The sequence below is a fragment of the Ochotona curzoniae genome, unplaced genomic scaffold (genome assembly GCF_017591425.1).
Source record: "Ochotona curzoniae isolate NIBS_2020 unplaced genomic scaffold, NIBS_Ocur_1.0 contig_54, whole genome shotgun sequence".
NCBI lineage: Eukaryota > Metazoa > Chordata > Mammalia > Lagomorpha > Ochotonidae > Ochotona > Ochotona curzoniae.
The window spans coordinates 2,182,192-2,203,199 of record NW_024466464.1 but is presented as its reverse complement, the minus strand read 5'-3'; the positions used below and the strand labels follow the sequence as shown (position 1 = coordinate 2,203,199).

Here is a 21,008-nt window from a genome sequence, read left to right as displayed (position 1 = left end):
CAATGGGGAGCACTGAGAGTGGAGCAGGCTGTAGAGGAGGCAGTGGCGATGGGAGCACTGGGAGTGGAGCAGGCTGTGGAGGAGGCAGAGGTGGCGATGGGAGCACTGGGAGTGGAGCAGGCTGTGGAGGAGGCAGTGGTGGCGATGGGAGCACTGGGAATGGAGCAGGCTGTAGAGGAGGCAGTGGTGTGATGGGAGCACTGGGAGTGGAGCAGGCTGTAGAGGAGGCAGAGGTGTGATGGGAGCACTGGGAGTGGAGCAGACTGTAGAGGAGGCAGTGGTGACAATGGGGAGCACTGAGAGTGGAGCAGGCTGTAGAGGAGGCAGTGGTGACAATGGGGAGCACTGAGAGTGGAGCAGGCTGTAGAGGAGGCAGTGGTGACAATGGGGAGCACTGGGAGTGGAGCAGGCTGTAGAGGAGGCAGGGGTGTAATGGGAGCCCTGGGAGCGGAGCAGGATATAGAGGAGGCAGTGGTGACAATGGGGAGCACTGGGAGTGGAGCAGGCTGTAGAGGAGGCAGAGGTGTGATGGGAGCACTGGGAGCGGAGCAGGCTGTAGAGGAGGCAGTGGTGTGATGGGAGCACTGGGAGTGGAGCAGACTGTAGAGGAGGCAGAGGTGGCGATGGGAGCACTGGGAGTGGAGCAGGCTGTAGAGGAGGCAGTGGTGTGATGGGAGCACTGGGAGCAGAGCAGGCTGTGGAGGAGGCAGTGGTGACAATGGGGAGCACTGAGAGTGGAGCAGGCTGTAGAGGAGGCAGTGGTGACAATGGGGAGCACTGGGAGTGGAGCAGGCTGTAGAGGAGGCAGAGGTGTGATGGGAGCACTGGGAGCGGAGCAGGATATAGAGGAGGCAGTGGTGTGATGGGAGCACTGGGAGCGGAGCAGGCTGTAGAGGAGGCAGAGGTGTGATGGGAGCACTGGGAGTGGAGCAGGCTGTAGAGGAGGCAGAGGTGTGATGGGAGCACTGGGAGTGGAGCAGGCTGTAGAGGAGGCAGAGGTGGCGATGGGAGCACTGGGAGTGGAGCAGGCTGTAGAGGAGGCAGTGGTGGCGATGGGAGCACTGGGAGTGGAGCAGGCTGTAGAGGAGGCAGTGGTGACAATGGGGAGCACTGGGAGTGGAGCAGGCTGTAGAGGAGGCAGTGGCGATGGGAGCACTGGGAGTGGAGCAGGCTGTGGAGGAGGCAGTGGTGGCGATGGGAGCACTGGGAATGGAGCAGGCTGTAGAGGAGGCACTGGTGGCGATGGGAGTGCTGGGAGTGGAGCAGGCTGTGGAGGAGGCAGAGGTGTGATGGGAGCACTGGGAGCGGAGCAGGCTGTAGAGGAGGCAGTGGTGACAATGGGGAGCACTGAGAGTGGAGCAGGCTGTAGAGGAGGCAGTGGCGATGGGAGCACTGGGAGTGGAGCAGGCTGTGGAGGAGGCAGAGGTGGCGATGGGAGCACTGGGAGTGGAGCAGGCTGTGGAGGAGGCAGTGGTGGCGATGGGAGCACTGGGAATGGAGCAGGCTGTAGAGGAGGCAGTGGTGTGATGGGAGCACTGGGAGTGGAGCAGGCTGTAGAGGAGGCAGAGGTGTGATGGGAGCACTGGGAGTGGAGCAGGCTGTAGAGGAGGCAGAGGTGTGATGGGAGCACTGGGAGCGGAGCAGGATATAGAGGAGGCAGTGGTGTGATGGGAGCACTGGGAGTGGAGCAGACTGTAGAGGAGGCAGTGGTGACAATGGGGAGCACTGAGAGTGGAGCAGGCTGTAGAGGAGGCAGTGGTGACAATGGGGAGCACTGAGAGTGGAGCAGGCTGTAGAGGAGGCAGTGGTGACAATGGGGAGCACTGGGAGTGGAGCAGGCTGTAGAGGAGGCAGGGGTATGATGGGAGCACTGGGAGTGGAGCAGGCTATAGAGGAGGCAGTGGTGACAATGGGGAGCACTGGGAGTGGAGCAGGCTGTAGAGGAGGCAGAGGTGTGATGGGAGCACTGGGAGCGGAGCAGGATATAGAGGAGGCAGTGGTGTGATGGGAGCACTGGGAGTGAAGCAGGCTGTGGAGGAGGCAGAGGTGTGATGGGAGCACTGGGAGTGAAGCAGGCTGTGGAGGAGGCAGAGGTGCGCTGCTTCAGAGGATGCTGCATGAGCAGGCCTGGCTCCCGGAGGAGATGCTGACTGCCTGGCAGTGAGCACCTGCAGCTTGGTCTTGGGCACCCATGAGTGTTCAGGTGCTCTAGGGACAGGTGGCTCTAAGTGATACTGCCCTGGCCACCTGCAAATAAAACTTAGTTGTGAGTGTCACTCTTCTCACCAGCTGAAGATGAAACACAGTTGGCCCCACAAAGTTCTCTTAGTCGCAGCAAGGAGAGATTGGACCCAAGGAGCTGTGTCACTAAACAGATACTCCTTGAGCATCTACTCTGAGCCACGTGCTGTTCTAAGCCCTGGGAGTTTGAACTAAACTGGACAGGCGACAAGCCCGGTGCTCGAGGCCTGACTCCAGTGGGTCAGGAGAGTTTCATTAGAAAAAAAAGACTGAGTGGTTTTGGTTTCTCCATCCCAGCCTGTGTAATGTGGAAGTGCTCACCCAGGTCTGAGAGCGTATGCTGCTTCCGCTCGCAGCCTCTAAATGTTCGGCGTCTCTCATTTCAGCTCAGTAAAGAGCTTGGGGTGGAGGACCAGGGCTTCCAAGGCCCCTGCCAATGCGTCCTCTCATGGCCTCAGGCAGGCATCAGTTGTCCTGGTGGGCTCGGGCTCCGTGCCTAGATATGGCATGCTTGGCAAAATTGTTCAGGGGCATTTGGTACTGAAGCTGAAAATGGGCTGTTCCTGTGCCTAATTAAGTCCTTGGTAATTGTAGAACTCATTTTTTAAAATGCACCTGGTCTTACCACTTTGGTTACCTGGACGCTCGAAGTGCTGTCTCCTGTTGCTCCTGACTCCTCTGCTGGCGGCGGAGGATCATGTGGCTTCCGGCCTCTGCTGTTGTCTTTGGCGTTGCTTGCTTAGACCACACCAGTGTCCCATTAGGAAATCCTAAATCCACTCCTGTCTCCTGACGGATCAGCCTGTGCTCACCTCGGGACAACTAAGTCAGCCCACTGTTGAGTAGTTTTTCACCTGCTTCATTTTTCTCTACCTAATAGATCCCCCCTCCCCGAGGAAAAATAGATCCATTGTTACATTCCATTCATTTCCAAATGTTATAAATGAGAAGAAAAGAGTGTGGCCGCATTGTTTGTCAAGCTGTCATATTATTTTATTTATTGCCTCTTGTCAACAGAGAAGTCCAGAAGTGTGTAAAGATAAAAGTGGACATACATGTGAAGATAAAATTGTAAATGGGATGTACTGCTGGTTTCTTTCCATTTTTCTCCCCTGCCCACTGTTGGATGGTAAATAAGAAAGATGGTGTCAGCCAGTGTGCTGCCGTCTCTAGGCCAGAGCTGTGAAGAACTTGGGGGGTCTCGTCGGCCTGCAGTGCTGCCCCCCAATCCCTCACACCAAGTCCCCTCACTGTTGAGATTCGCAGCTGAGGTCCGACTGTCAACTGCACGGGAGAAACTTTGAAAAAGTTAGAACTGTTTCGGTGGACACCTCCACACACACCAAGTATTAACCCAGAAATTTATAAATCAGTGTCGGTCGTTCAGGTGAAGCTGAAAGCGGAGTTTTGGGGAGGTAGAAGACGGGAGGAATTTTCTGTCAAATGACATGTAAATTTGCTGTTTATTTCGGTTTTCACGTGTGTCTGAGAACCACCCAGGTTCTGCCTCCAGAGCGCCACCTCTTTGAATGCCCGGAAGTAGCCCGCGGCTTCCCCAGGCCTGTGCGTCTTCGCGCACATTTTCACCAAGAAATCTCGTTTCTTTGAGTTCCTGAGACATGTGTTCTGGGGGCTCAGAATAGCAGTCTGAGTTGAGGACCTGCCCAGCTTCCCAGAACAGCAGGAGGTGAGGCACTCCTGTCCTTCTAGATGCTTTAGTGGTAAGAAAAACTTCCTCCATTTGCAAGCCCGTTTCAGTATCCCTGGAAAAGGTGACATCCTCCATGTGGTCTCAAAGGCGCTTGGTAAACAGAAATCTGCCTGATTTTCATTCTGTGAGAGATCTCAGAGCCATTTTGACATGCACATCTTGCTATGCCTGGGAACTCCAAGCCCAGCATAGATGGCTGTTCTTTTCATCATCAAAAAAATGGCCAGAGCCAGCCCGCTTGCAGAAGTGGCTCGAGTCCTGTGGTGTCCTGAGCGTGGCTTGTTGGCGGAGTTGTGGCTTCTTTGGTGAAGGTCAGAGTTTTCACTCATCTACAACACTGTACTCTTTGTCTGCCATCCTGTGTGGTAAACTGATCCGAGACGCGTGGAAGCAGTCTTGACTTTAATGTGGGAATTCTTGTGTGTTTGGGGAAAGTACACTATCTCTTCAGCATTTTGTTCCGTCGTCCCCCATCGTGGCCTCAGTCCCCTGCCCAGCCGCCATTGGAGGCCTCCCGGGGCCCGAGCTGCACCCTAGCATCCAGGGCTGCCCGAGCTGCACCCTAGCATCCAGGGCTGCCCGAGCTGCACCCTAGCATCCAGGGCTGCCCGAGCTGCACCCTAGCATCCAGGGCTGCCTGTGGTTTTCCAAGTGAGAGACTGTTGCTCGCCTTCGTTTCTGTTCCTGAAACACCTGTCCTTCCTTTATCTGCCCGTTGGACACCTCTCCACCTTCCTATCCCATCCTGACTCGCTCTGGAGTCGTTGATCTTCACAGCACAGGTACCCACTGAGTCCTGCTGCATCCCTTTCTGTGCCTCTCTCAGCCTGCCTCCCCCGGTCCCCGCCTCCCCAGCCCAGTGCATCTGTGCTTGCCGCACTCACAGTGGCTGCGCGCAGCACTTGGAAAGCGCAGCCCTCATCCTCTTCAACCTGGTGTCCCCAGCTCTAACACAGTCATCACGCACTCAAAATAAGAGGCAGTTGATACGGGCGTTTTCCTGTATCAGTAGTGGTGGGGCACTAGTAGTCAATCATGCCATGTTTAGACAAGGCTTTCTTCTCCATCCAGCGTGTACTGACAGAGGGCTGCAGTTGTCTGGACACTTGGCTGGGTGCAGAGATGACCAGCACACGCAGCTGTCCGCAGAGAGCTCTTCCCACCTTGATGGCACTTCCGGGTGCCCGAGCCCTGGCTGGCCAGCAGCAGCTTGTTCCTTCTGGAGAGCAGTTACCTCATGTTTAAAGTCCTACTGTGGCTGATATCTCACTCACACAGCCAACATATAATAGTATATAGGATGTGGGGAAGAGATTGAAAATAAACCCAGGAAATCATAGCTTGACATTGAGCTTTCCTGAAAGAATCTCTCACTCCTTGGCTTCCTTGCAGTCTTCTGTTTCCACAAGTTTTACCAGCATTGTCCTGGACAAACTTGAGCTTTTGTGTGGTCCTGTACATTTCCTTACTCACAGCTTTCTGGTGGGCCTTGTGATTGCAAACCGAGCAACCCCGTAGCCAGGCACTGGGTCTTGGAAACTGGAGATTCCTTTGCATTTAGAATCTGTGGCAATTGTCATGCTGTGCTTTTTTTGTCCCTGGGTCCCTCTGCTGAGTTGTGAGGAAAGCAGGTGGCTTGCTCATGTGACCTGTGGAGTTGTGCATGCGTTTTCTCTCGTGCATGACTCAGCGCATTCTGGTTGAACACAGCACCAAGCCTAGTCATGTTTTGGTCTTCCATGTGGGGCGCAGCGCATGAAACACCCCTGTTGGAACTGGTGGCTGCACGCATTTTCTGAAGTGAATTTGCCAGGAACTAGCAGCACAGTTGCATGCACGGATTGGAAGCTGCAGAGTGTGGCTTCAATAGACAGCGAAACGACATGGGGAAGATTTCTTCTTTCAGGTATAGTCAGACAAAGAGTGGCAGATACAGAAAGATACTCCATCTGCTGGTTGGCTCTCCCTTGTCTGTAACAGCCGGGACTGGGAGCAAGGAATTCTGTCTAAGCCTCCCAGGATGGCAGGGACTCAGGTGCCACCATGTGTTGCCTCCCAGGAATCAGGGTCAGGACTGGTGCCAGTCCCTCTGGTAGGCTTTGTGGGGGTCCCAAGAGCCATCTTAACTGCTAGGCTCAACATCTGTCCTGTTATCTTTTCGGAGGCCCTAAGATCTTTGTAACAGAAGTGTTCAGGGAGTGAATCTGCTCATAGCCCAGGGAGTCCTTCAGGTTCAGGGTCACAGGCTTCATCTTGGGGTCCTTTGGGGAGGGGCAGTCACAGACAGACCTGGCAGTGCAGCCGTGGCAAGAGGTGTCAGCAGGGCTCCAGGACAGGTTTCAAGCCTCACAGTGATGTCGCAGCCCCCAAGATCAGACAGCCCCTCTCTCTCAGCACCCATGAGCATCTCCAGGCCTTCTGGGATGTCTGACTGTGCCTTTGAAAATGTCCCAAGTGTAGAAACCTTGAGTACTCTGTCCCCTCCTACCAGCCCAAGCATCTGCATGTCCTGCATGACCCGTGTAGTCCTCCAGCTGCCTGAGACCTTCCTGGGTCCTTTGCCCACTGTGATGAATTCCCCACCATGTCCAGAGTTCAACATTTATTATTCATCTGCCCCAAACGCCCAGGGGTCTCCTCTCAAACGAAGGTGGAATTGTCCCCTCAGCCTAGTGCCCGGCGTGAGACACCCCTCCCTTCAGCGCCCACTCCTGCCCTGCTCTGTGTGTGCCCTGCTGCCTCCCCGGCCTGCAGTGTTGCCCAGGGGCCCCTCCCTCCCACACTGGGTGGCCAGCCCCACTGCTTGCTGTTCTCTGAGTGCAGTCTGAGAGGCGCCGGCCCTCTGGCTGTTCTCCTGCCCAGCACGGTGCTGGGTGGCCACGGGAGGACGTTTCCCATTTACTCCTCGGCTTTATCCGCAGTGCGTCTGCAGCAGAACTGTTCAGGGCAACTTTGAACATCTTTTTTTAAAGACTTGATGCTCTTTAATTGTACTTTTTAATGAAATGCACCCTATACCTCTTTCCCCTACTCAGCCTCGAGTGTGCAGAGGCTGGCGAGGGGAATCGGCCAGGCTTTGACTCGGCTTCCTCCTGCTCCGGGTTCTTTATTCCTGTAACCGCACAGAGCCTTCCCCCAAAGCACCTGCCTTCCCGCCTCTGGCTGCCAGGTGCCATCCGCTGCCGACTCCTGCACAGTTCTCTTTGATTCAGGGTCTTCACCTCCAACCACCCAGACTCAGCCTGGGAAATGTTCAGTCGAGAAAATGACTGTAAAGTCTCAATTAAGGAAATGCTTGGGGGAAGGAGTGTTCTAGTTAATTCCATTTTCGGTTAACGATGCAGCCGGGGTTTTATTAGGAGGTAGCATTATGTAAAAGGAAGATGATACATTGGTGATAAAGATGGTCTGTGACTCAAAGCTTCCTCTGCCAGGGAGGCCATGTAACTTTGGGCCTCAGTTTTCTAGTCTGTAACAGGGCGAGAACAATAGCTTTCTCATGGGAATATCACTTTTAAAAGTTTTGTTGCAACCAGCGCTATGGCACAGCCTACATATTGAGCCGTCATCTGCAGGGCCGGTATCCTAAATGGGCACTGGTTTGAATCCTGGCTGCTGCACTTCCAGCTTCCTACCGGGAACAGAGTGGAAGATGGCCGGAATCCTCTGACCCCTGTGAGATCCAGGAGTTGGGAGGCCTGGATGAAGCTGCCGACTCGTGGCTTCAGCCGGGCCCAGCCCTGGCATGGCCGCCCTCTGGGGCACCAACTGGCAGATCATAGTGCACTCTCCCCCGCCCTTCTGTCTTTCAATAAATGCGTATTTCTTGGACGATGGCCTGTTCGTGTAGGGTATTGACGGAGAGGATCGTCAGAGTGGCTCAGAAATGACAGTCCGTTATTACGGCAGAGTTATGATAAATCAAGCAGTGTTTTCTTCAGTCTCTCCCAGATACCATGGAATAAAAGTAATAAACAGGGCACTTTATTCTTGGAAATTGCCTAGATACAAAGTTGGTAGAAAAGTTTAGTGTGGCAGGTTCAAGGATGACAGCGAAGCACATTTGTGTCCGTTCTTCTGCTTACAAGTAAGAGTAGTAATGAGTGAGAGATGGGCATGGTGGCCTGGAGACAACGAGGTGTGAACACAGAGCTCTAGAGAGGACCCAGGGTGTGAGGGCAGTGTGGGCCAGAGTGGGGGTACCTGGGGAGGACCCAGGGTGTTAGGGCAGTGTGGGCCAGAGTGGGGGTACCTGGAGAGGACCCAGGGTGTGAGGGCAGTGCGGGCCAGAGTGGGGGTACCTGGGGAGGACCCAGGGTGTGAGGGCAGTGCGGGCCAGAGTGGGGGTACCTGGGGAGGACCCAGGGTGTGAGGGCAGTGCGGGCCAGAGTGGGGATACCTGGGGCAGATGTGGTCGCAAGAATGGGGGAACCTTGGGATGGCAAGGATGCCTGGGGAGGAGTGGTCATGGGGGTGCTTACAACATGTCAGCAGTTTGCCTGTGCAGTAGTGGGCTCGGTACCCCTGCCACTGTACTGTGTACTCGGCAGATCAGAGAGCTGCCTGGGCGGGCACACGGGCCGATGGAGAAGGATTCATCACACCCCAGAGAAGCGTCTGTGTGTTCTGGGATTTAGGGTTCCCTCACGGGTTCCCACCTGACTGGATTTGTTGGCTGACAAGCCAAATACTTGTGTCTCCCCGTTAGCTCTCCCGGGTTTTAAGGATGAAAGGGCATCTTAAGGCGTGTCTGAAGCAAGCCTCTGCTGTGAAATGTGCAGCCCCCTAGAGCAGGGTTCTATGAAGAATGAATAACCAGACGCAAGAAAACAGTATGGCTGCTGGAAGAAACTTTTTAAATCAGTTGTGACACAAGTTTGAGAAATCTTCCCAAAATGAGAGGAAAAGGGAAATATTAGTAAAAGATCCAAAACACTGAATCAGTCAGAGACCTAAAATGCAAGCAGGAAAAGCCCTGGAAATGGAGCGGGCGTGCAGAGGGTGGGTCTCCCGCAGGAACTAACGCAGCAGGGTTCTCAGGGACCAAGTGTGACGCACAAGGTAAGAGTCCCAGAATGTTAAACCCACGCAGAGAGCCCGGGAGTGTGGAGAGGAGTGGAAAGCTCACCTACACAGGACGAGATTCCAACTTGTCCTCAGTGACGCGGAGTGACAGAGCGAGCGCAGCACCGTCAGAGTGCCAGAGCAAAGTGAGTTTCTGCTGGAACCCTTTGCCTAGACAACGAACCACATGGGGGAAAGTAGGGTCATTTGCAGTCATTCGAAGAACTTTGTCTTTTTGACACATACTTTATAAACAGGCAGCTATTTGAGCGTGCCGTGAGAAGCCGTGGTCCCAGCGGCGCTGGGGTCTCTGAATGACAGGTCCACACTAAGCCAGAGCAATGGGAGCTCAGAGCTTGTCTACGCATGGGCTGGGGAAGTTCAGGAAAATGCATGTTATGGAAAAACTTGTGCATGATTCTCACTGTCTTCTGCACCAAAACGAACATTTAATTCCATTTTCCCATGAAAATTTTAAATGATGTTTGCATAGTTATCAAGGTGGGAAGGATTAAGGGATAGGAGAAAGTGGGTGTGAACACTGCCTCCAAATTTACTTTTCCTCCCCCTGATTCTGGAGGAAGGGAGAGAGAGGGGAGAAGCCATACCCAGCCTTCCGACTGCCCCAGCACCCAGGGATGGGGAACGGCCACCCAACGTCAACCCAGGGTGCCTGATGTGGCTGGCGCATGCTCCAAGGGTTCTGCTTGCGAGGTTTCAATAGTTCTGAAATCAATCTCACCGATCCAAGGATGAGGAAATCCTTCCAAGGTCTACTGGCTGACCCGGTCCACCTTAGAGTCTCCACTCGCCCAGATATGTGTTGTCATCATTTAGCTGGGGTAGTTGTCCAATTTCTTCTGCCCTCCTTCCCCTGCTGTGGTACCAGATTCCTCTGCAGGCCTCAATGGGCTGCCATGTCCTCCATGTGCATCTGGCATGCTGCCGACTGCTTCAGCTTATCCACGGAGGAGGCCCGGCTCTGACACTCACTCTGCAGTCCGTCCATGGATCCTGCGATTCTCCCCTTGGTTGGAGTTCTGAGTCCAGCGGTTCACTGGGGGGAATCCCCAAAGAAACCTCATCTAAGGTGATCCTAGACCTGACTCCTGTGTGTGCTTGCCAGTATGGGGTCTGGCTCAGTCTGTTCCCCACATCAGCCAGTGCTCACACTGACAACTGCAGTTTCTGGGTCAGTTCTGTCTCCAGCCCCAGCTCTTATGCAAACCATTGGATGCTGCGGCTCAGACCAACCAAGCCCACTACATACTCACTCGTTCAGTACACCAGCGGGAGCTACAGCATAGATAGAGCAACCCCCAGTAACTCCCATCAGGCCACCCCCAACCCTGATTCCTGTCTTGCCAGCGTGTGCAGCAGACTGGTCCAGTCTGTCCCACATCCGTTCAGCTCTTATAAACATCAGTGGACGTTGGAGCCAAGTTCAACCCAACCAACCCCATTATCCAGCCCACACTGGTACCGGCGGGTGCCACCTTCCCAGCCCTGGTTCTCACGCTAACCAGTGGGAGTGGCAGCCTATCAGATAGGTGTCTACTGAGTTCACTCCCATTTCCAGACCTTATGCTTTCCAGGTGATTCTGCAGCCTAGCTTGACAGGATTGTCCCCATCCACTGCTCCATCTCGACCACTGAGGAGGCTCAGAGTGCAAGAACAGTGGCCTTGTCGAGCAAGTCCTGCAGAGGTGATTCCTCACCTGGACGTACGTCCTCAGGTCCCCACGTGCTGCCAGCTGTGCCATCCCCCGGAACCTCTGCAAACCCACACCCTGAAACCCCTCAAGCACACCGCTGGGCAACGCATGGGCTTCACCCGGCACCATTGGTACGCAGCCATAGGACCCAGGCCAGGAGACCTGGACCCTGCTGGACCCCTGCCCCCAGGTCTAACAGCCCAACTCCAACTGCACAGGTGGGCCAAAGGACCCAGGCTGGGCAACCATGGCCCCGCCACCCCCCTCTTCCTCAACCTCAGGGCTCATGCCTAACTCCCATGAACTTTTAAAAATCTCCATTTATGCTAAAGTTCCAGCGAAAACCAGAGCAACGAGAGATACTGTATGGAGCATGGCAGCATGGGGTGTGTGAGCTGAGCTGTATGGAGCATGGCAGCGTGGTGTGTGTGAGCTGAGCTGTATGGAGCATGGCAGCGTGGTGTCTGTGAGCTGAGCTGTATGGAGGATGGCAGCGTGTGTGTGTGAGCTGAGCTGTATGGAGCTGTATGGAGCATGGCAGCGTGGTGTGTGTGAGCTGAGCTGTATGGAGCATGGCAGCATGGGGTGTGTGAGCTGAGCTGTATGGAGCATGGCAGCGTGGTGTGTGTGAGCTGAGCTGTATGGAGCATGGCAGCGTGGTGTGTGTGAGCTGAGCTGTATGGAGGATGGCAGCGTGGTATGTGTGAGCTGAGCTGTATGGAGCATGGCAGCGTGGTGTGTGTGAGCTGAGCTGTATGGAGGATGGCAGCGTGTGTGTGTGTGAGCTGAGCTGTATGGAGCATGGCAGCGTGGTATGTGTGAGCTGAGCTCTATGGAGCATGGCAGCGTGGTGTGTGTGAGCTGAGCTGTATGGAGCATGGCAGCGTGGTGTGTGTGAGCTGAGCTGTATGGAGGATGGCAGCGTGGTGTGTGTGAGCTGAGCTGTATGGAGCATGGCAGCGTGGTGTGTGTGAGCTGAGCTGTATGGAGCATGGCAGCGTGGTGTGTGTGAGCTGAGCTGTATGGAGCATGGCAGCGTGGTGTGTGTGAGCTGAGCTGTATGGAGGATGGCAGCGTGTGTGTGAGCTGAGCTGTATGGAGGATGGCAGCGTGTGTGTGAGCTGAGCTGTATGGAGCATGGCAGCGTGGTGTGTGTGAGCTGAGCTGTATGGAGCATGCAAGTGTGGTGTGTGTGAGCTGAGCTGTATGGAGCATGGCAGCGTGGTGTGTGTGAGCTGAGCTGTATGGAGCATGCAAGTGTGGTGTGTGTGAGCTGAGCTGTATGGAGCATGGCAGCGTGTGTGTGTGAGCTGAGCTGTATGGAGCTGTATGGAGCATGGCAGCGTGGTGTGTGTGAGCTGAGCTGTATGGAGCATGGCAGCGTGGTGTGTGTGAGCTGAGCTGTATGGAGCATGGCAGCGTGTGTGTGTGTGAGCTGAGCTGTATGGAGCATGGCAGCGTGGTATGTGTGAGCTGAGCTGTATGGAGCATGGCAGCGTGGTGTGTGTGAGCTGAGCTGTATGGAGCATGGCAGCGTGGTGTGTGTGAGCTGAGCTGTATGGAGCATGGCAGCATGGGGTGTGTGAGCTGAGCTGTATGGAGCATGGCAGCGTGGTGTGTGTGAGCTGAGCTGTATGGAGCATGGCAGCGTGGTGTGTGTGAGCTGAGCTGTATGGAGCATGGCAGCGTGTGTGTGTGAGCTGAGCTGTATGGAGCATGGCAGCGTGGTGTGTGTGAGCTGAGCTGTATGGAGCATGGCAGCGTGTGTGTGTGAGCTGAGCTGTATGGAGCATGGCAGCGTGGTGTGTGTGAGCTGAGCTCTATGGAGCATGGCAGCGTGGTGTGTGTGAGCTGAGCTGTATGGAGGAGGGCAGCGTGTGTATGTGAGCTGAGCTGTATGGAGCATGGCAGCGTGGTATGTGTGAGCTGAGCTGTATGGAGCATGGCAGCGTGGTGTGTGTGAGCTGAGCTGTATGGAGGATGGCAGCGTGGTGTGTGTGAGCTGAGCTGTATGGAGCATGCAAGTGTGGTGTGTGTGAGCTGAGCTGTATGGAGCATGGCAGCGTGGTGTGTGTGAGCTGAGCTGTATGGAGCATGGCAGCGTGGTGTGTGTGAGCTGAGCTGTATGGAGGATGGCAGCGTGGTGTGTGTGAGCTGAGCTGTATGGAGGATGGCAGCGTGGTGTGTGTGAGCTGAGCTGTATGGAGCATGGCAGCGTGGTGTGTGTGAGCTGAGCTGTATGGAGGATGGCAGCGTGGTGTGTGAGCTGAGCTGTATGGAGGATGGCAGCGTGGTGTGTGTGAGCTGAGCTGTATGGAGCATGGCAGCGTGGTGTGTGTGAGCTGAGCTGTATGGAGCATGCAAGCGTGGTGTGTGTGAGCTGAGCTGTATGGAGGATGGAAGCGTGGTGTGTGTGAGCTGAGCTGTATGGAGCATGGCAGCGTGGTGTGTGTGAGCTGAGCTGTATGGAGCATGGCAGCGTGTGTGTGTGAGCTGAGCTCTATGGAGCATGGCAGCGTGGTATGTGTGAGCTGAGCTGTATGGAGCATGGCAGCGTGGTGTGTGTGAGCTGAGCTGTATGGAGGATGGCAGCGTGGTGTCTGTGAGCTGAGCTGTATGGAGCATGGCAGCGTGGTGTGTGTGAGCTGAGCTGTATGGAGCATGGCAGCGTGGTGTGTGTGAGCTGAGCTGTATGGAGCATGGCAGCGTGGTGTGTGTGAGCTGAGCTGTATGGAGGATGGCAGCGTGGTGTGTGTGAGCTGAGCTGTATGGAGCATGGCAGCGTGGTGTGTGTGAGCTGAGCTGTATGGAGGATGGCAGCGTGGTATGTGTGAGCTGAAGCTCATCCGTCATAGCAGATCCGAGTCTGATGTCTGAAAGTGGCCAATCAAGGAACAGCAGAGTTTAAAATCAAGTGTGTGGTAAGGTTGAGAAGAGCGGCCCCCACAGAGTGGGTTATTAAGCCCCTCTGCTGTTCCTTCCCAGGCTTGTGCACGTGGCGGCAGAATCACACACTTTGCTGAGATGTGTGGGTGCTAGTCACTCCTGGGCGCTTTCCTGCGGTGTTTTTGCAAAATTCCAACAGCGAGTTGGCTCTGCAGTAAGAAGCTGTCCTGCTGTGGTCGTGCTCACCTGGCTGTCCTTGTGTGTCTTCACTGCTTCTTAGGCACTGTTCTATTTCTGTCTGTTTCTCTTCCACCTTCCACTTCTCTTGCAAGCACGCTGGTAGCTCGTGCGCAGTGAGGAAGCACCAGGGACTGAGCGGTGTTAGAGGGCTGGGTGAGGGACAGCCTCACGTCCGCTGGCCTGGGCATAAGGAAGTCTCTCGACTTGTCCTGCGGTCCTGGCCAGCGAGGATGCTGCAGGACGCACAGACACAGCGGCTGCTTGGCGCGTGCTGTAAGGAAAAGTGACTGTTGGGTGCGAAGCAAAACTAAGCGAGCTTTGTTCTTGTACCCCTGGAGCTGCCTGTGAGGGAGCTGGGTGCACCATGCCTCTGCCTGCCACCTGATCCTGAGGGTAGGGAGCCCAGGCTGGCGGGGAAGGGGACTCAGGCTGGCGGGGAAGGGGACTCAGGCTGGCGGGGTAGGGAGCCCAGGCTGGCGGGGAAGGGTAGGGAGCCCAGGCTGGCGGGGAAGGGGGCCAACCTGTCCTTGTCCTGAGAGCAGCCACTCCCTCTGGGCGGGAGGATGTGCAGTGGCCCAGGGACAGTTCCCCCAACAGTGACAAGTGCTGAGCATGGGTTTGCTCCTCTGTCACCACAGCTGAGCAGTGATTAACGCCAAATTAGCGCCTTGCTCACGACCTTTTGGCACCCGCAGTGCTCTCCTTCACTTCTCATAAGTATTTGCAAGTATTAGCTGCTCGGGTTTCTCCTCGTCAGCGGCTTGCAGAGCCCACGGGCAGTTGTCAATCGGATTGGCATTTGGCGGCCGTCCTCTGCCCGTCAGGAAGGTGTCTGTGCACAGATAACCAGGCTGCCAGGGAGGGAGCCCCCAGGGTGGCTCCAGAGGGGGCAGCGTGGAAGGCCAGGCTGCCGCCCAGCTCCCCTGGGGACTCAGTCAGTGGGGTAGGTCTGAAAAGTCAGTGCCTTGGCTCCGCCTGCATTAGGCTTTCCTGTTTGAATCCACGCGCATCGTTTGCAGAAGTCGCCGGCTGCCCCAGGCATGTGGAGCTGCGTGCAGTTAGCCTGGAGAACGGGCAGGTCCCCTCCTCCTGTTGTCCAGCAGGGGCTGTGCCCACTCCTTCCCCCGCTCTCCACCCGCAGGCCGAGGGTCTCCACCCGCAGGCCGGGGGTCTCCAGCTGCTGGCAGGCCGAGGGTCTCCACCCGCAGGCCGAGGGTCTCCACCTGCTGGCCGAGGGTCTCCAGCTGCTGGCCAAGGGTCTCCACCCACAGGCCGAGGATCTCCACCCGCAGGCCGAGGGTCTCCACCCGCAGGCCGGGGGTCTCCAGCTGCTGGCCGAGGGTCTCCACCCGCAGGCCGGGGGTCTCCAGCTGCTGGCCGAGGGTCTCCACCCGCAGGCCGGGGGTCTCCAGCTGCTGGCAGCTGGAAGGGCCGGAGGATACGTTCTGCATTTGCAGTCTTTTAAATTTGTCTTTGTCTTCAGTCTCTTAGATCTTCACCTGTTACTGAAGCTCCTTCCTAGAAGTGCCAGATTCCCTGAACAAACAGGAGGAAGTTTAATTTTGGTGTTAAGTGTTCTTTAGAGAAAAGTGGCACAATGTATTGTCGTATTTTCCCCTACTCCCTCGTCACCTGCAGTGCAAGGTGAATTATTCATGGTTTGATACTCACAAAACGGAGATAGATCCAGATTATTTACTTTCCAGAACTAAGGGCTTGAACCTGCAGTGACAGAACTGAACGCTGAGTTGGGCGTCTGCTCTGGGGACCCACGCCCAGGCCCTCGGCTCCATCCGGCTGCTTCCGGGGCACCGGCCTCCCGGGGATCCCACGCCAGAAACGTGTGTGTGCAGTCGAACAAATGTGACGCTTCTGGGGACACTAGGCAACTGAACAAGCAAAATATTGAATCTTTTTTTTTTAAATAAAGCCAGCAAGCATTTCAGAAAATGCTGACAGTCTCAAGCCTTAGCCACTCTGCGCTCCATGCTGTGGCACAAAGCTTCGCTCGGTCACAGGCGGAGGCTGGCAGTGCGTGGAGCACAGCTCGCCTAGTCTGATGTGCAGCAGAGGCCACGGCCATGACCCTGTGTCAGGGCCCCGTGGATTCCGAGTCCCGTCGGCGTGCCTTGGCGAGGTCCTTCTCCTAACCCATCCCCTCATCCCGTCTTTGGTACCACGCAGCATTCCACAGCTTCTGTGTTTTTTTTTTCTTCCTGCCACAGAGGACACTGGCATTGCCGAGACCATGGCTCCCGTCATCGTGGTGGCCCCCGGGAACAGGAGTGTGGTGGCGGGATCCAGCGAGGTCACCTTGGAATGCATAGCCAGCGCCAGGTACGGGTGAGCATGGAGGCACGCCTGCGCCACAACACCACCAGGGGTGCCTGGAGTCCTCTCCTCCTGGGTCAAGCATCTGGGAAGATAGGAACCCAGACGCAGCACCTTTCCCAGGGCCTCTTACTGCAGCGAGGCCCTGTGCCTGCAGCCCCGTAAGGGCCTCCTCCGAGGGCACTCCAACTGGGGAGGCTGTGGCTGAAGGAGGGGCGTTACTGCCACATCCCCACTTCAGCCCCGTGTGTTCCCTGCTTCCTGAGTGGCCGCTCCGGAGTCAAGCTCCAGTGTTCACGCCTCGCATGCGGCTGGAGAGTTCTGTCATAGTATTTATTTTAGACATTCTTTTCCCGAGCAAATGGAATCATTAGCACTTATGGTCCATCGCTGCTGCAATTAGCTGTCCCTGCTCAATAGCCCTCGAGCAGACTGGATACGGATGCGTGCCTGGGGGGCAGAGCTATATCTGGATTGATTTTGAAACGTCAGCCCACCATGGTTCCTGGTAGAATTAGCTCTGTCAGGCTTGTGCTGAATGCCTGAAATCATTATTATTGCCATGGCCGTGGCTTGCAATTATTGCCGCTAATGTCCTTGTCCTCACAGGCCCGTGGAGGAACTGAGTGTGAGCTGGAAGAGAAACGGAGTGAGGGTCACCAGCGGGCTGCACAGCTTCGGGAGGCGCCTCACCATCAGCAGCCCCACGTCGGCGGACACGGGCGCGTACGTGTGCGAGGCCACGCTGCGAGGGCGCGCCTTGGAGCCGGCCCGGGCAACGGCCTTTCTCTCCATCATAGGTAAGACTCGCCGGGCACATAGACTCCCACCCAGCACTCAGTGGAGCCAGATGGTAACGCCTGCACTGCGCTGACTTTTTCACTCCACAATTAAGACAGGTTGAGAAGATCTTCCAGATGTGTCCTGTTGTGCTTTCTGCTTTTGCAAGACCATGACTAAGTCTGCATGCTGACTGCTGGGGAGGTGGAGTGGCCGGCCCTGGGACAGGCAGCACCTGCTCCCCGGCCTCGGCTGCTTCGCCCTCCCGTAACCCACGCAGGTGGCAGTGTGCAGAAACTGGCCCATGACAGCTGAGATTCTGTGACCCAGAGCAAAGTTAAAAACCCCTGGATGTTTTTAATGGAAAAGTCTGTTCAATAGAAAAGTCGGAAGAGACGCATCCTAAAAATGGCCGCGTGATGCCTTGGAGTGCCTGCCTCGGAACGCTGGAAGGTTCTTCTGCAATGCCTGTGGTTCGGTTCCCAGTGCACGGTCTGCCTCGGCAGGCGTGCTGCGGGCCACAGCCCCTGGCGTCCATGGCCGGACGGAGCATCTTCCTTGCCTCTCGCCTTTGGGAAAAAAGGAACCGAGAAGCTCGGACACGAAGGGGTCCGTGGAGAGCGGCAGTGTCTTGTCGTGGATTTGCGCTTTGCCATTTGGCTGGTGAGACCCTGGCAAGTCCCCACGAAATCAGCTCACACATCGGGCTGCCGTGTAACAGGCAGAGTTAGAGAGGAGAAAAGGGAAGTCAGAGAGAGAGAGTCCATTTGCTGGCTCACTCCCTAAATGACTGCAACAGCCAGCACTGGGCCAGCCTGAAGGCGAAGAGCTAGGAGCTTCATCCGGGTCCCCCACGCGGGTTCAGGGGCCCAGGCACTAGGCCACCCTCTTCATCCGGGTCTCCCACGCGGGTTCAGGGGCCCAGGCACTCGGCCACCCTCTTCATCCGGGTCTCCCACGCGGGTTCAGGGGCCCAGGCACTCGGACCACCCTCTTTATCCGGGTCCCCCACGCGGGAGCAGGGGCCCAGGCACTCGGGCCACCCTCTTCATCAGGGTCTCCCACGGGGTTCAGGGGCCCAAGCACTCGGGTCATCTTCCACTGCTTTCCCAAGTGCATTAGCACAGAACAGGATTGGAAGGGCAACAGCCAGGACTCGAACCGCTACCCATGTGGGATGCCAGTCTCTCAAGCAGAGGTTTTACAGGCTACACCACAAGACTGTCCCCAGTCACCATCCTTTAAATCACTGAGATCTGTGTCCCAAGCAGGATTCTGCTAACCACCGTGTGAGCCCGCCAACCCTCTGGAAGAAGTGTGGCAAAGCTGAATGTACCAGAACAGGAGCTGAGTCATACATCGTTGTTGATTCTGGGTTCTGAGCCGGTGCCTCGGTGCCTTGGTCGTCCGTCCTTTCTCTGTAGATGTAAATATCACATCCCATTCTCTCGACGACTCTCTCATCACGGTTGATCTACAGCCATGGGAACAGGGCGCAGAGCGGACTGAGCCAAAATTAAAATGTGGCATGTGTAAATCTCTTGTGACAGGACTATATTGCGTTGAAACATTTAAAGGTAATTTAAGCAAGGAAAGAAATTTATCTCCCTGCAAACTAGAATGCTTCTACCATAATTCCTTTTTAAAATATTTAAATCTGTTGTGGGAGAACTTCTGTGCTTTTTTGTCTGAATCCCAGAGTGGAGCGTTTTCCTGTCCTTTGGAGCTAGCATCCCTCTCTGTTCTTTATTTTTTAATTGGAAAGTCAGATAGATATGCAGAGAGGAGGAGAGACAGAGAGGAAGATCTTCTGTCCAGTGATTCACTGCCCAAGTGACCGCAACAGCTGGAGCTGAGCCGATCCGAAGCCAGGAGCCAGGAGCTTCTTCCAGGTCTCCCAGGCGGGTGCAGGGTCCCAAGGCTTTGGGCCGTCCTCGACTGCTTTCCCAGGCCACAGGCAGGGAGCTAGATGGGAAGCAGCAGGATGCTGTGAGCTAGGCAAGGACTTTAGCCATTAGGCCTCTGTGCCCGGCCCTCTCTGTGTTCCTTTAAAGGGACGCGAGCACACTTCTTTAGGATGCCGACTTAGATCCCCTTCTGTTGGCCAGGTCTTGCTGTGACGGGTACACTTAGTGACTGGCTCGAGCCAAGCCCTGAGAGCATGTCTGTCAACTCGGAAGGACTGGCTGAGCCCGGGAGCCCTGGCCAGGCCAGCGTGGCGGGATCCGCCGAAGCATGAGCAATATCACGGGCTGTCCCCGCAGCGCTGGGGAAGGCGCTGTTGGTATGAGCACGCACAGGAAAGAGCGCAGAGGCAGCTCGGCTCCTTCATTCCATCCAGATGAGACAAGACGAGTTGTGGTTGTTTACTCCACCTGTCAACTTCCTGCCGAACAGCTCATTTTCTGTGGTTTAGACGCGAGCAGAGAGCTATGCCGGGGGCAGTGGCGTGGCTGCTGGAGCCAGCTGTCACCCCTGCTGCACGGGCAGTGGCTGTGTGATCTGCCATCCTACATCCTTCGCCACCTGCCCCCAGCTGCTTGTGCTGGTGGTGGTTCTAATCGGAGAGACGGACAGATCTCCTGTCCACTGATTCTTTCTCCGAAGGTCCGCAGCCGCGAGGGCTGCGCGAGGGCTGGAGCTAGGAGCCTCGGCTGCACCCCAGGCCAGTTACTTGAGGTCTCACTGCTGCCCATCTGGGTGTGCGTTAGCAGGAGGTTGGTATCCAGAGCCAGGCCTCCCCAGGCACTCTGAGCTGCACGTGTCTCGGCTGGCATCCTGACTGAGCCACGTGCCGGCTCTCTGTTTGAGCAGCAGCTTCAGGCGCCAGCCTCCCAGGGACATGGCTGTGTCCGTCCGCGCCCATGCACTGCTCTGTTTCCTGCGCGCTGCAGCAGCCTGGGCCCCTCCCTCCGCTCCTGCCACCTCCTTTGCTTCCTGACCCGTTCCCTGGCCTCTGCAGCAGGGATCACCACCCCTCAGGTACGGCCCTCGGCTGGCAGCTGATGGGAACTGGCGGGTGACTGTCCCCTGTGGATGGGTAAAGGACCTTGCCCTGGCTTCCGGAACCCTGTGGCAAGGGACTCTCTCTGGTGTCCCACAGGGAGGGGCCGCCCGGATCACACGTGGCATCCACTGAACTTTTCCGTCCCTTGAGGGCATTCCTGCCGTCTCCCACGTCAACAGTTGGCATCCAGTCCTGCCTTGGGCCTGAGGAAGGCCAACCCTGACCTGGGTCATGTGCTCTCGGGCCCCCAAGCAGCCACCTGTGCTGGTGCCCGCCCCCTGTCCCCTCAGCCTGTCCCCCAGAGTGCTCTCCTGGCTGTGACGCTGCAGTGCCTGGACACCTAGGATTTGGGTTCACATTCTTACTGCAGCTTTCCCTGGCTTGAACAAGCGCCTTGGCCGCTAGCCTCCGATTCCATACCCGTAAGATGGAGGCAGGGCAGTGTCAGTGCCAGCTCATGTCACAGCCAGTGATGTCCACCTCAGCCGTGTTATGTCCACCACGGCCATGTTACGTGGCAGTTGCATGTGGGCACAGCACCACTATACCTTATGCCGCTTCCCGATCTCAGCCAGTAGCTGAGTGACACCCTCCCCTCTCTCCTCCCCCTCCCCCTCCCTGCCCCTCCCTCCCCCTCCCTCCCCCTCCCTCCTCCCCTCCCTCCTTTCCTCCCTCCTTTCCTCCCTCCTTTCCTCCCTCCTTTCCTCCCTCCCCCTCCCTCCCTCCTCCCTCCTTCCCTCCCTCCCTCCCCCTCCCCCTCCCTCTCTGAGATCCTTGTGTGTTCCTGCCCACGCAGGACTGCAGTGTGCGTGAGCTCCTCCGACGCACAGGCTCTGCGCTGGCTCGGCGTGCTGCCGTCCGATGTGGGCACTGGGGATCATTCTGCCCACCACAATGGGGACGGGCATCTGAGTGTAGCCTGGGAGGGCAGCCTTGGCACACTGGTGGCCAGCTACCCCTTGGGTTGGGCCATCAGAGCAGGGAACGTCTTCTTGCCATTTCCCTACTCAGGAAATGCTGTGAAACTGAGTTA

At 56.3% G+C, this 21,008-nt stretch overlaps 1 protein-coding gene across 1 annotated transcript in view; it reads left to right on the top strand.

The window, feature by feature from the left end:
* Positions 1–21,008, top strand: part of SDK1 (sidekick cell adhesion molecule 1) — a 516,271-nt gene that overhangs the window by 282,697 nt on the left and 212,566 nt on the right. The window contains exons 6-7 of the mRNA XM_040989963.1: positions 16,083–16,194; positions 16,798–16,988. Coding sequence (XP_040845897.1) covers positions 16,083–16,194; positions 16,798–16,988 — 303 coding nt within the window. The remainder of the gene's footprint in view (positions 1–16,082; positions 16,195–16,797; positions 16,989–21,008) is intronic.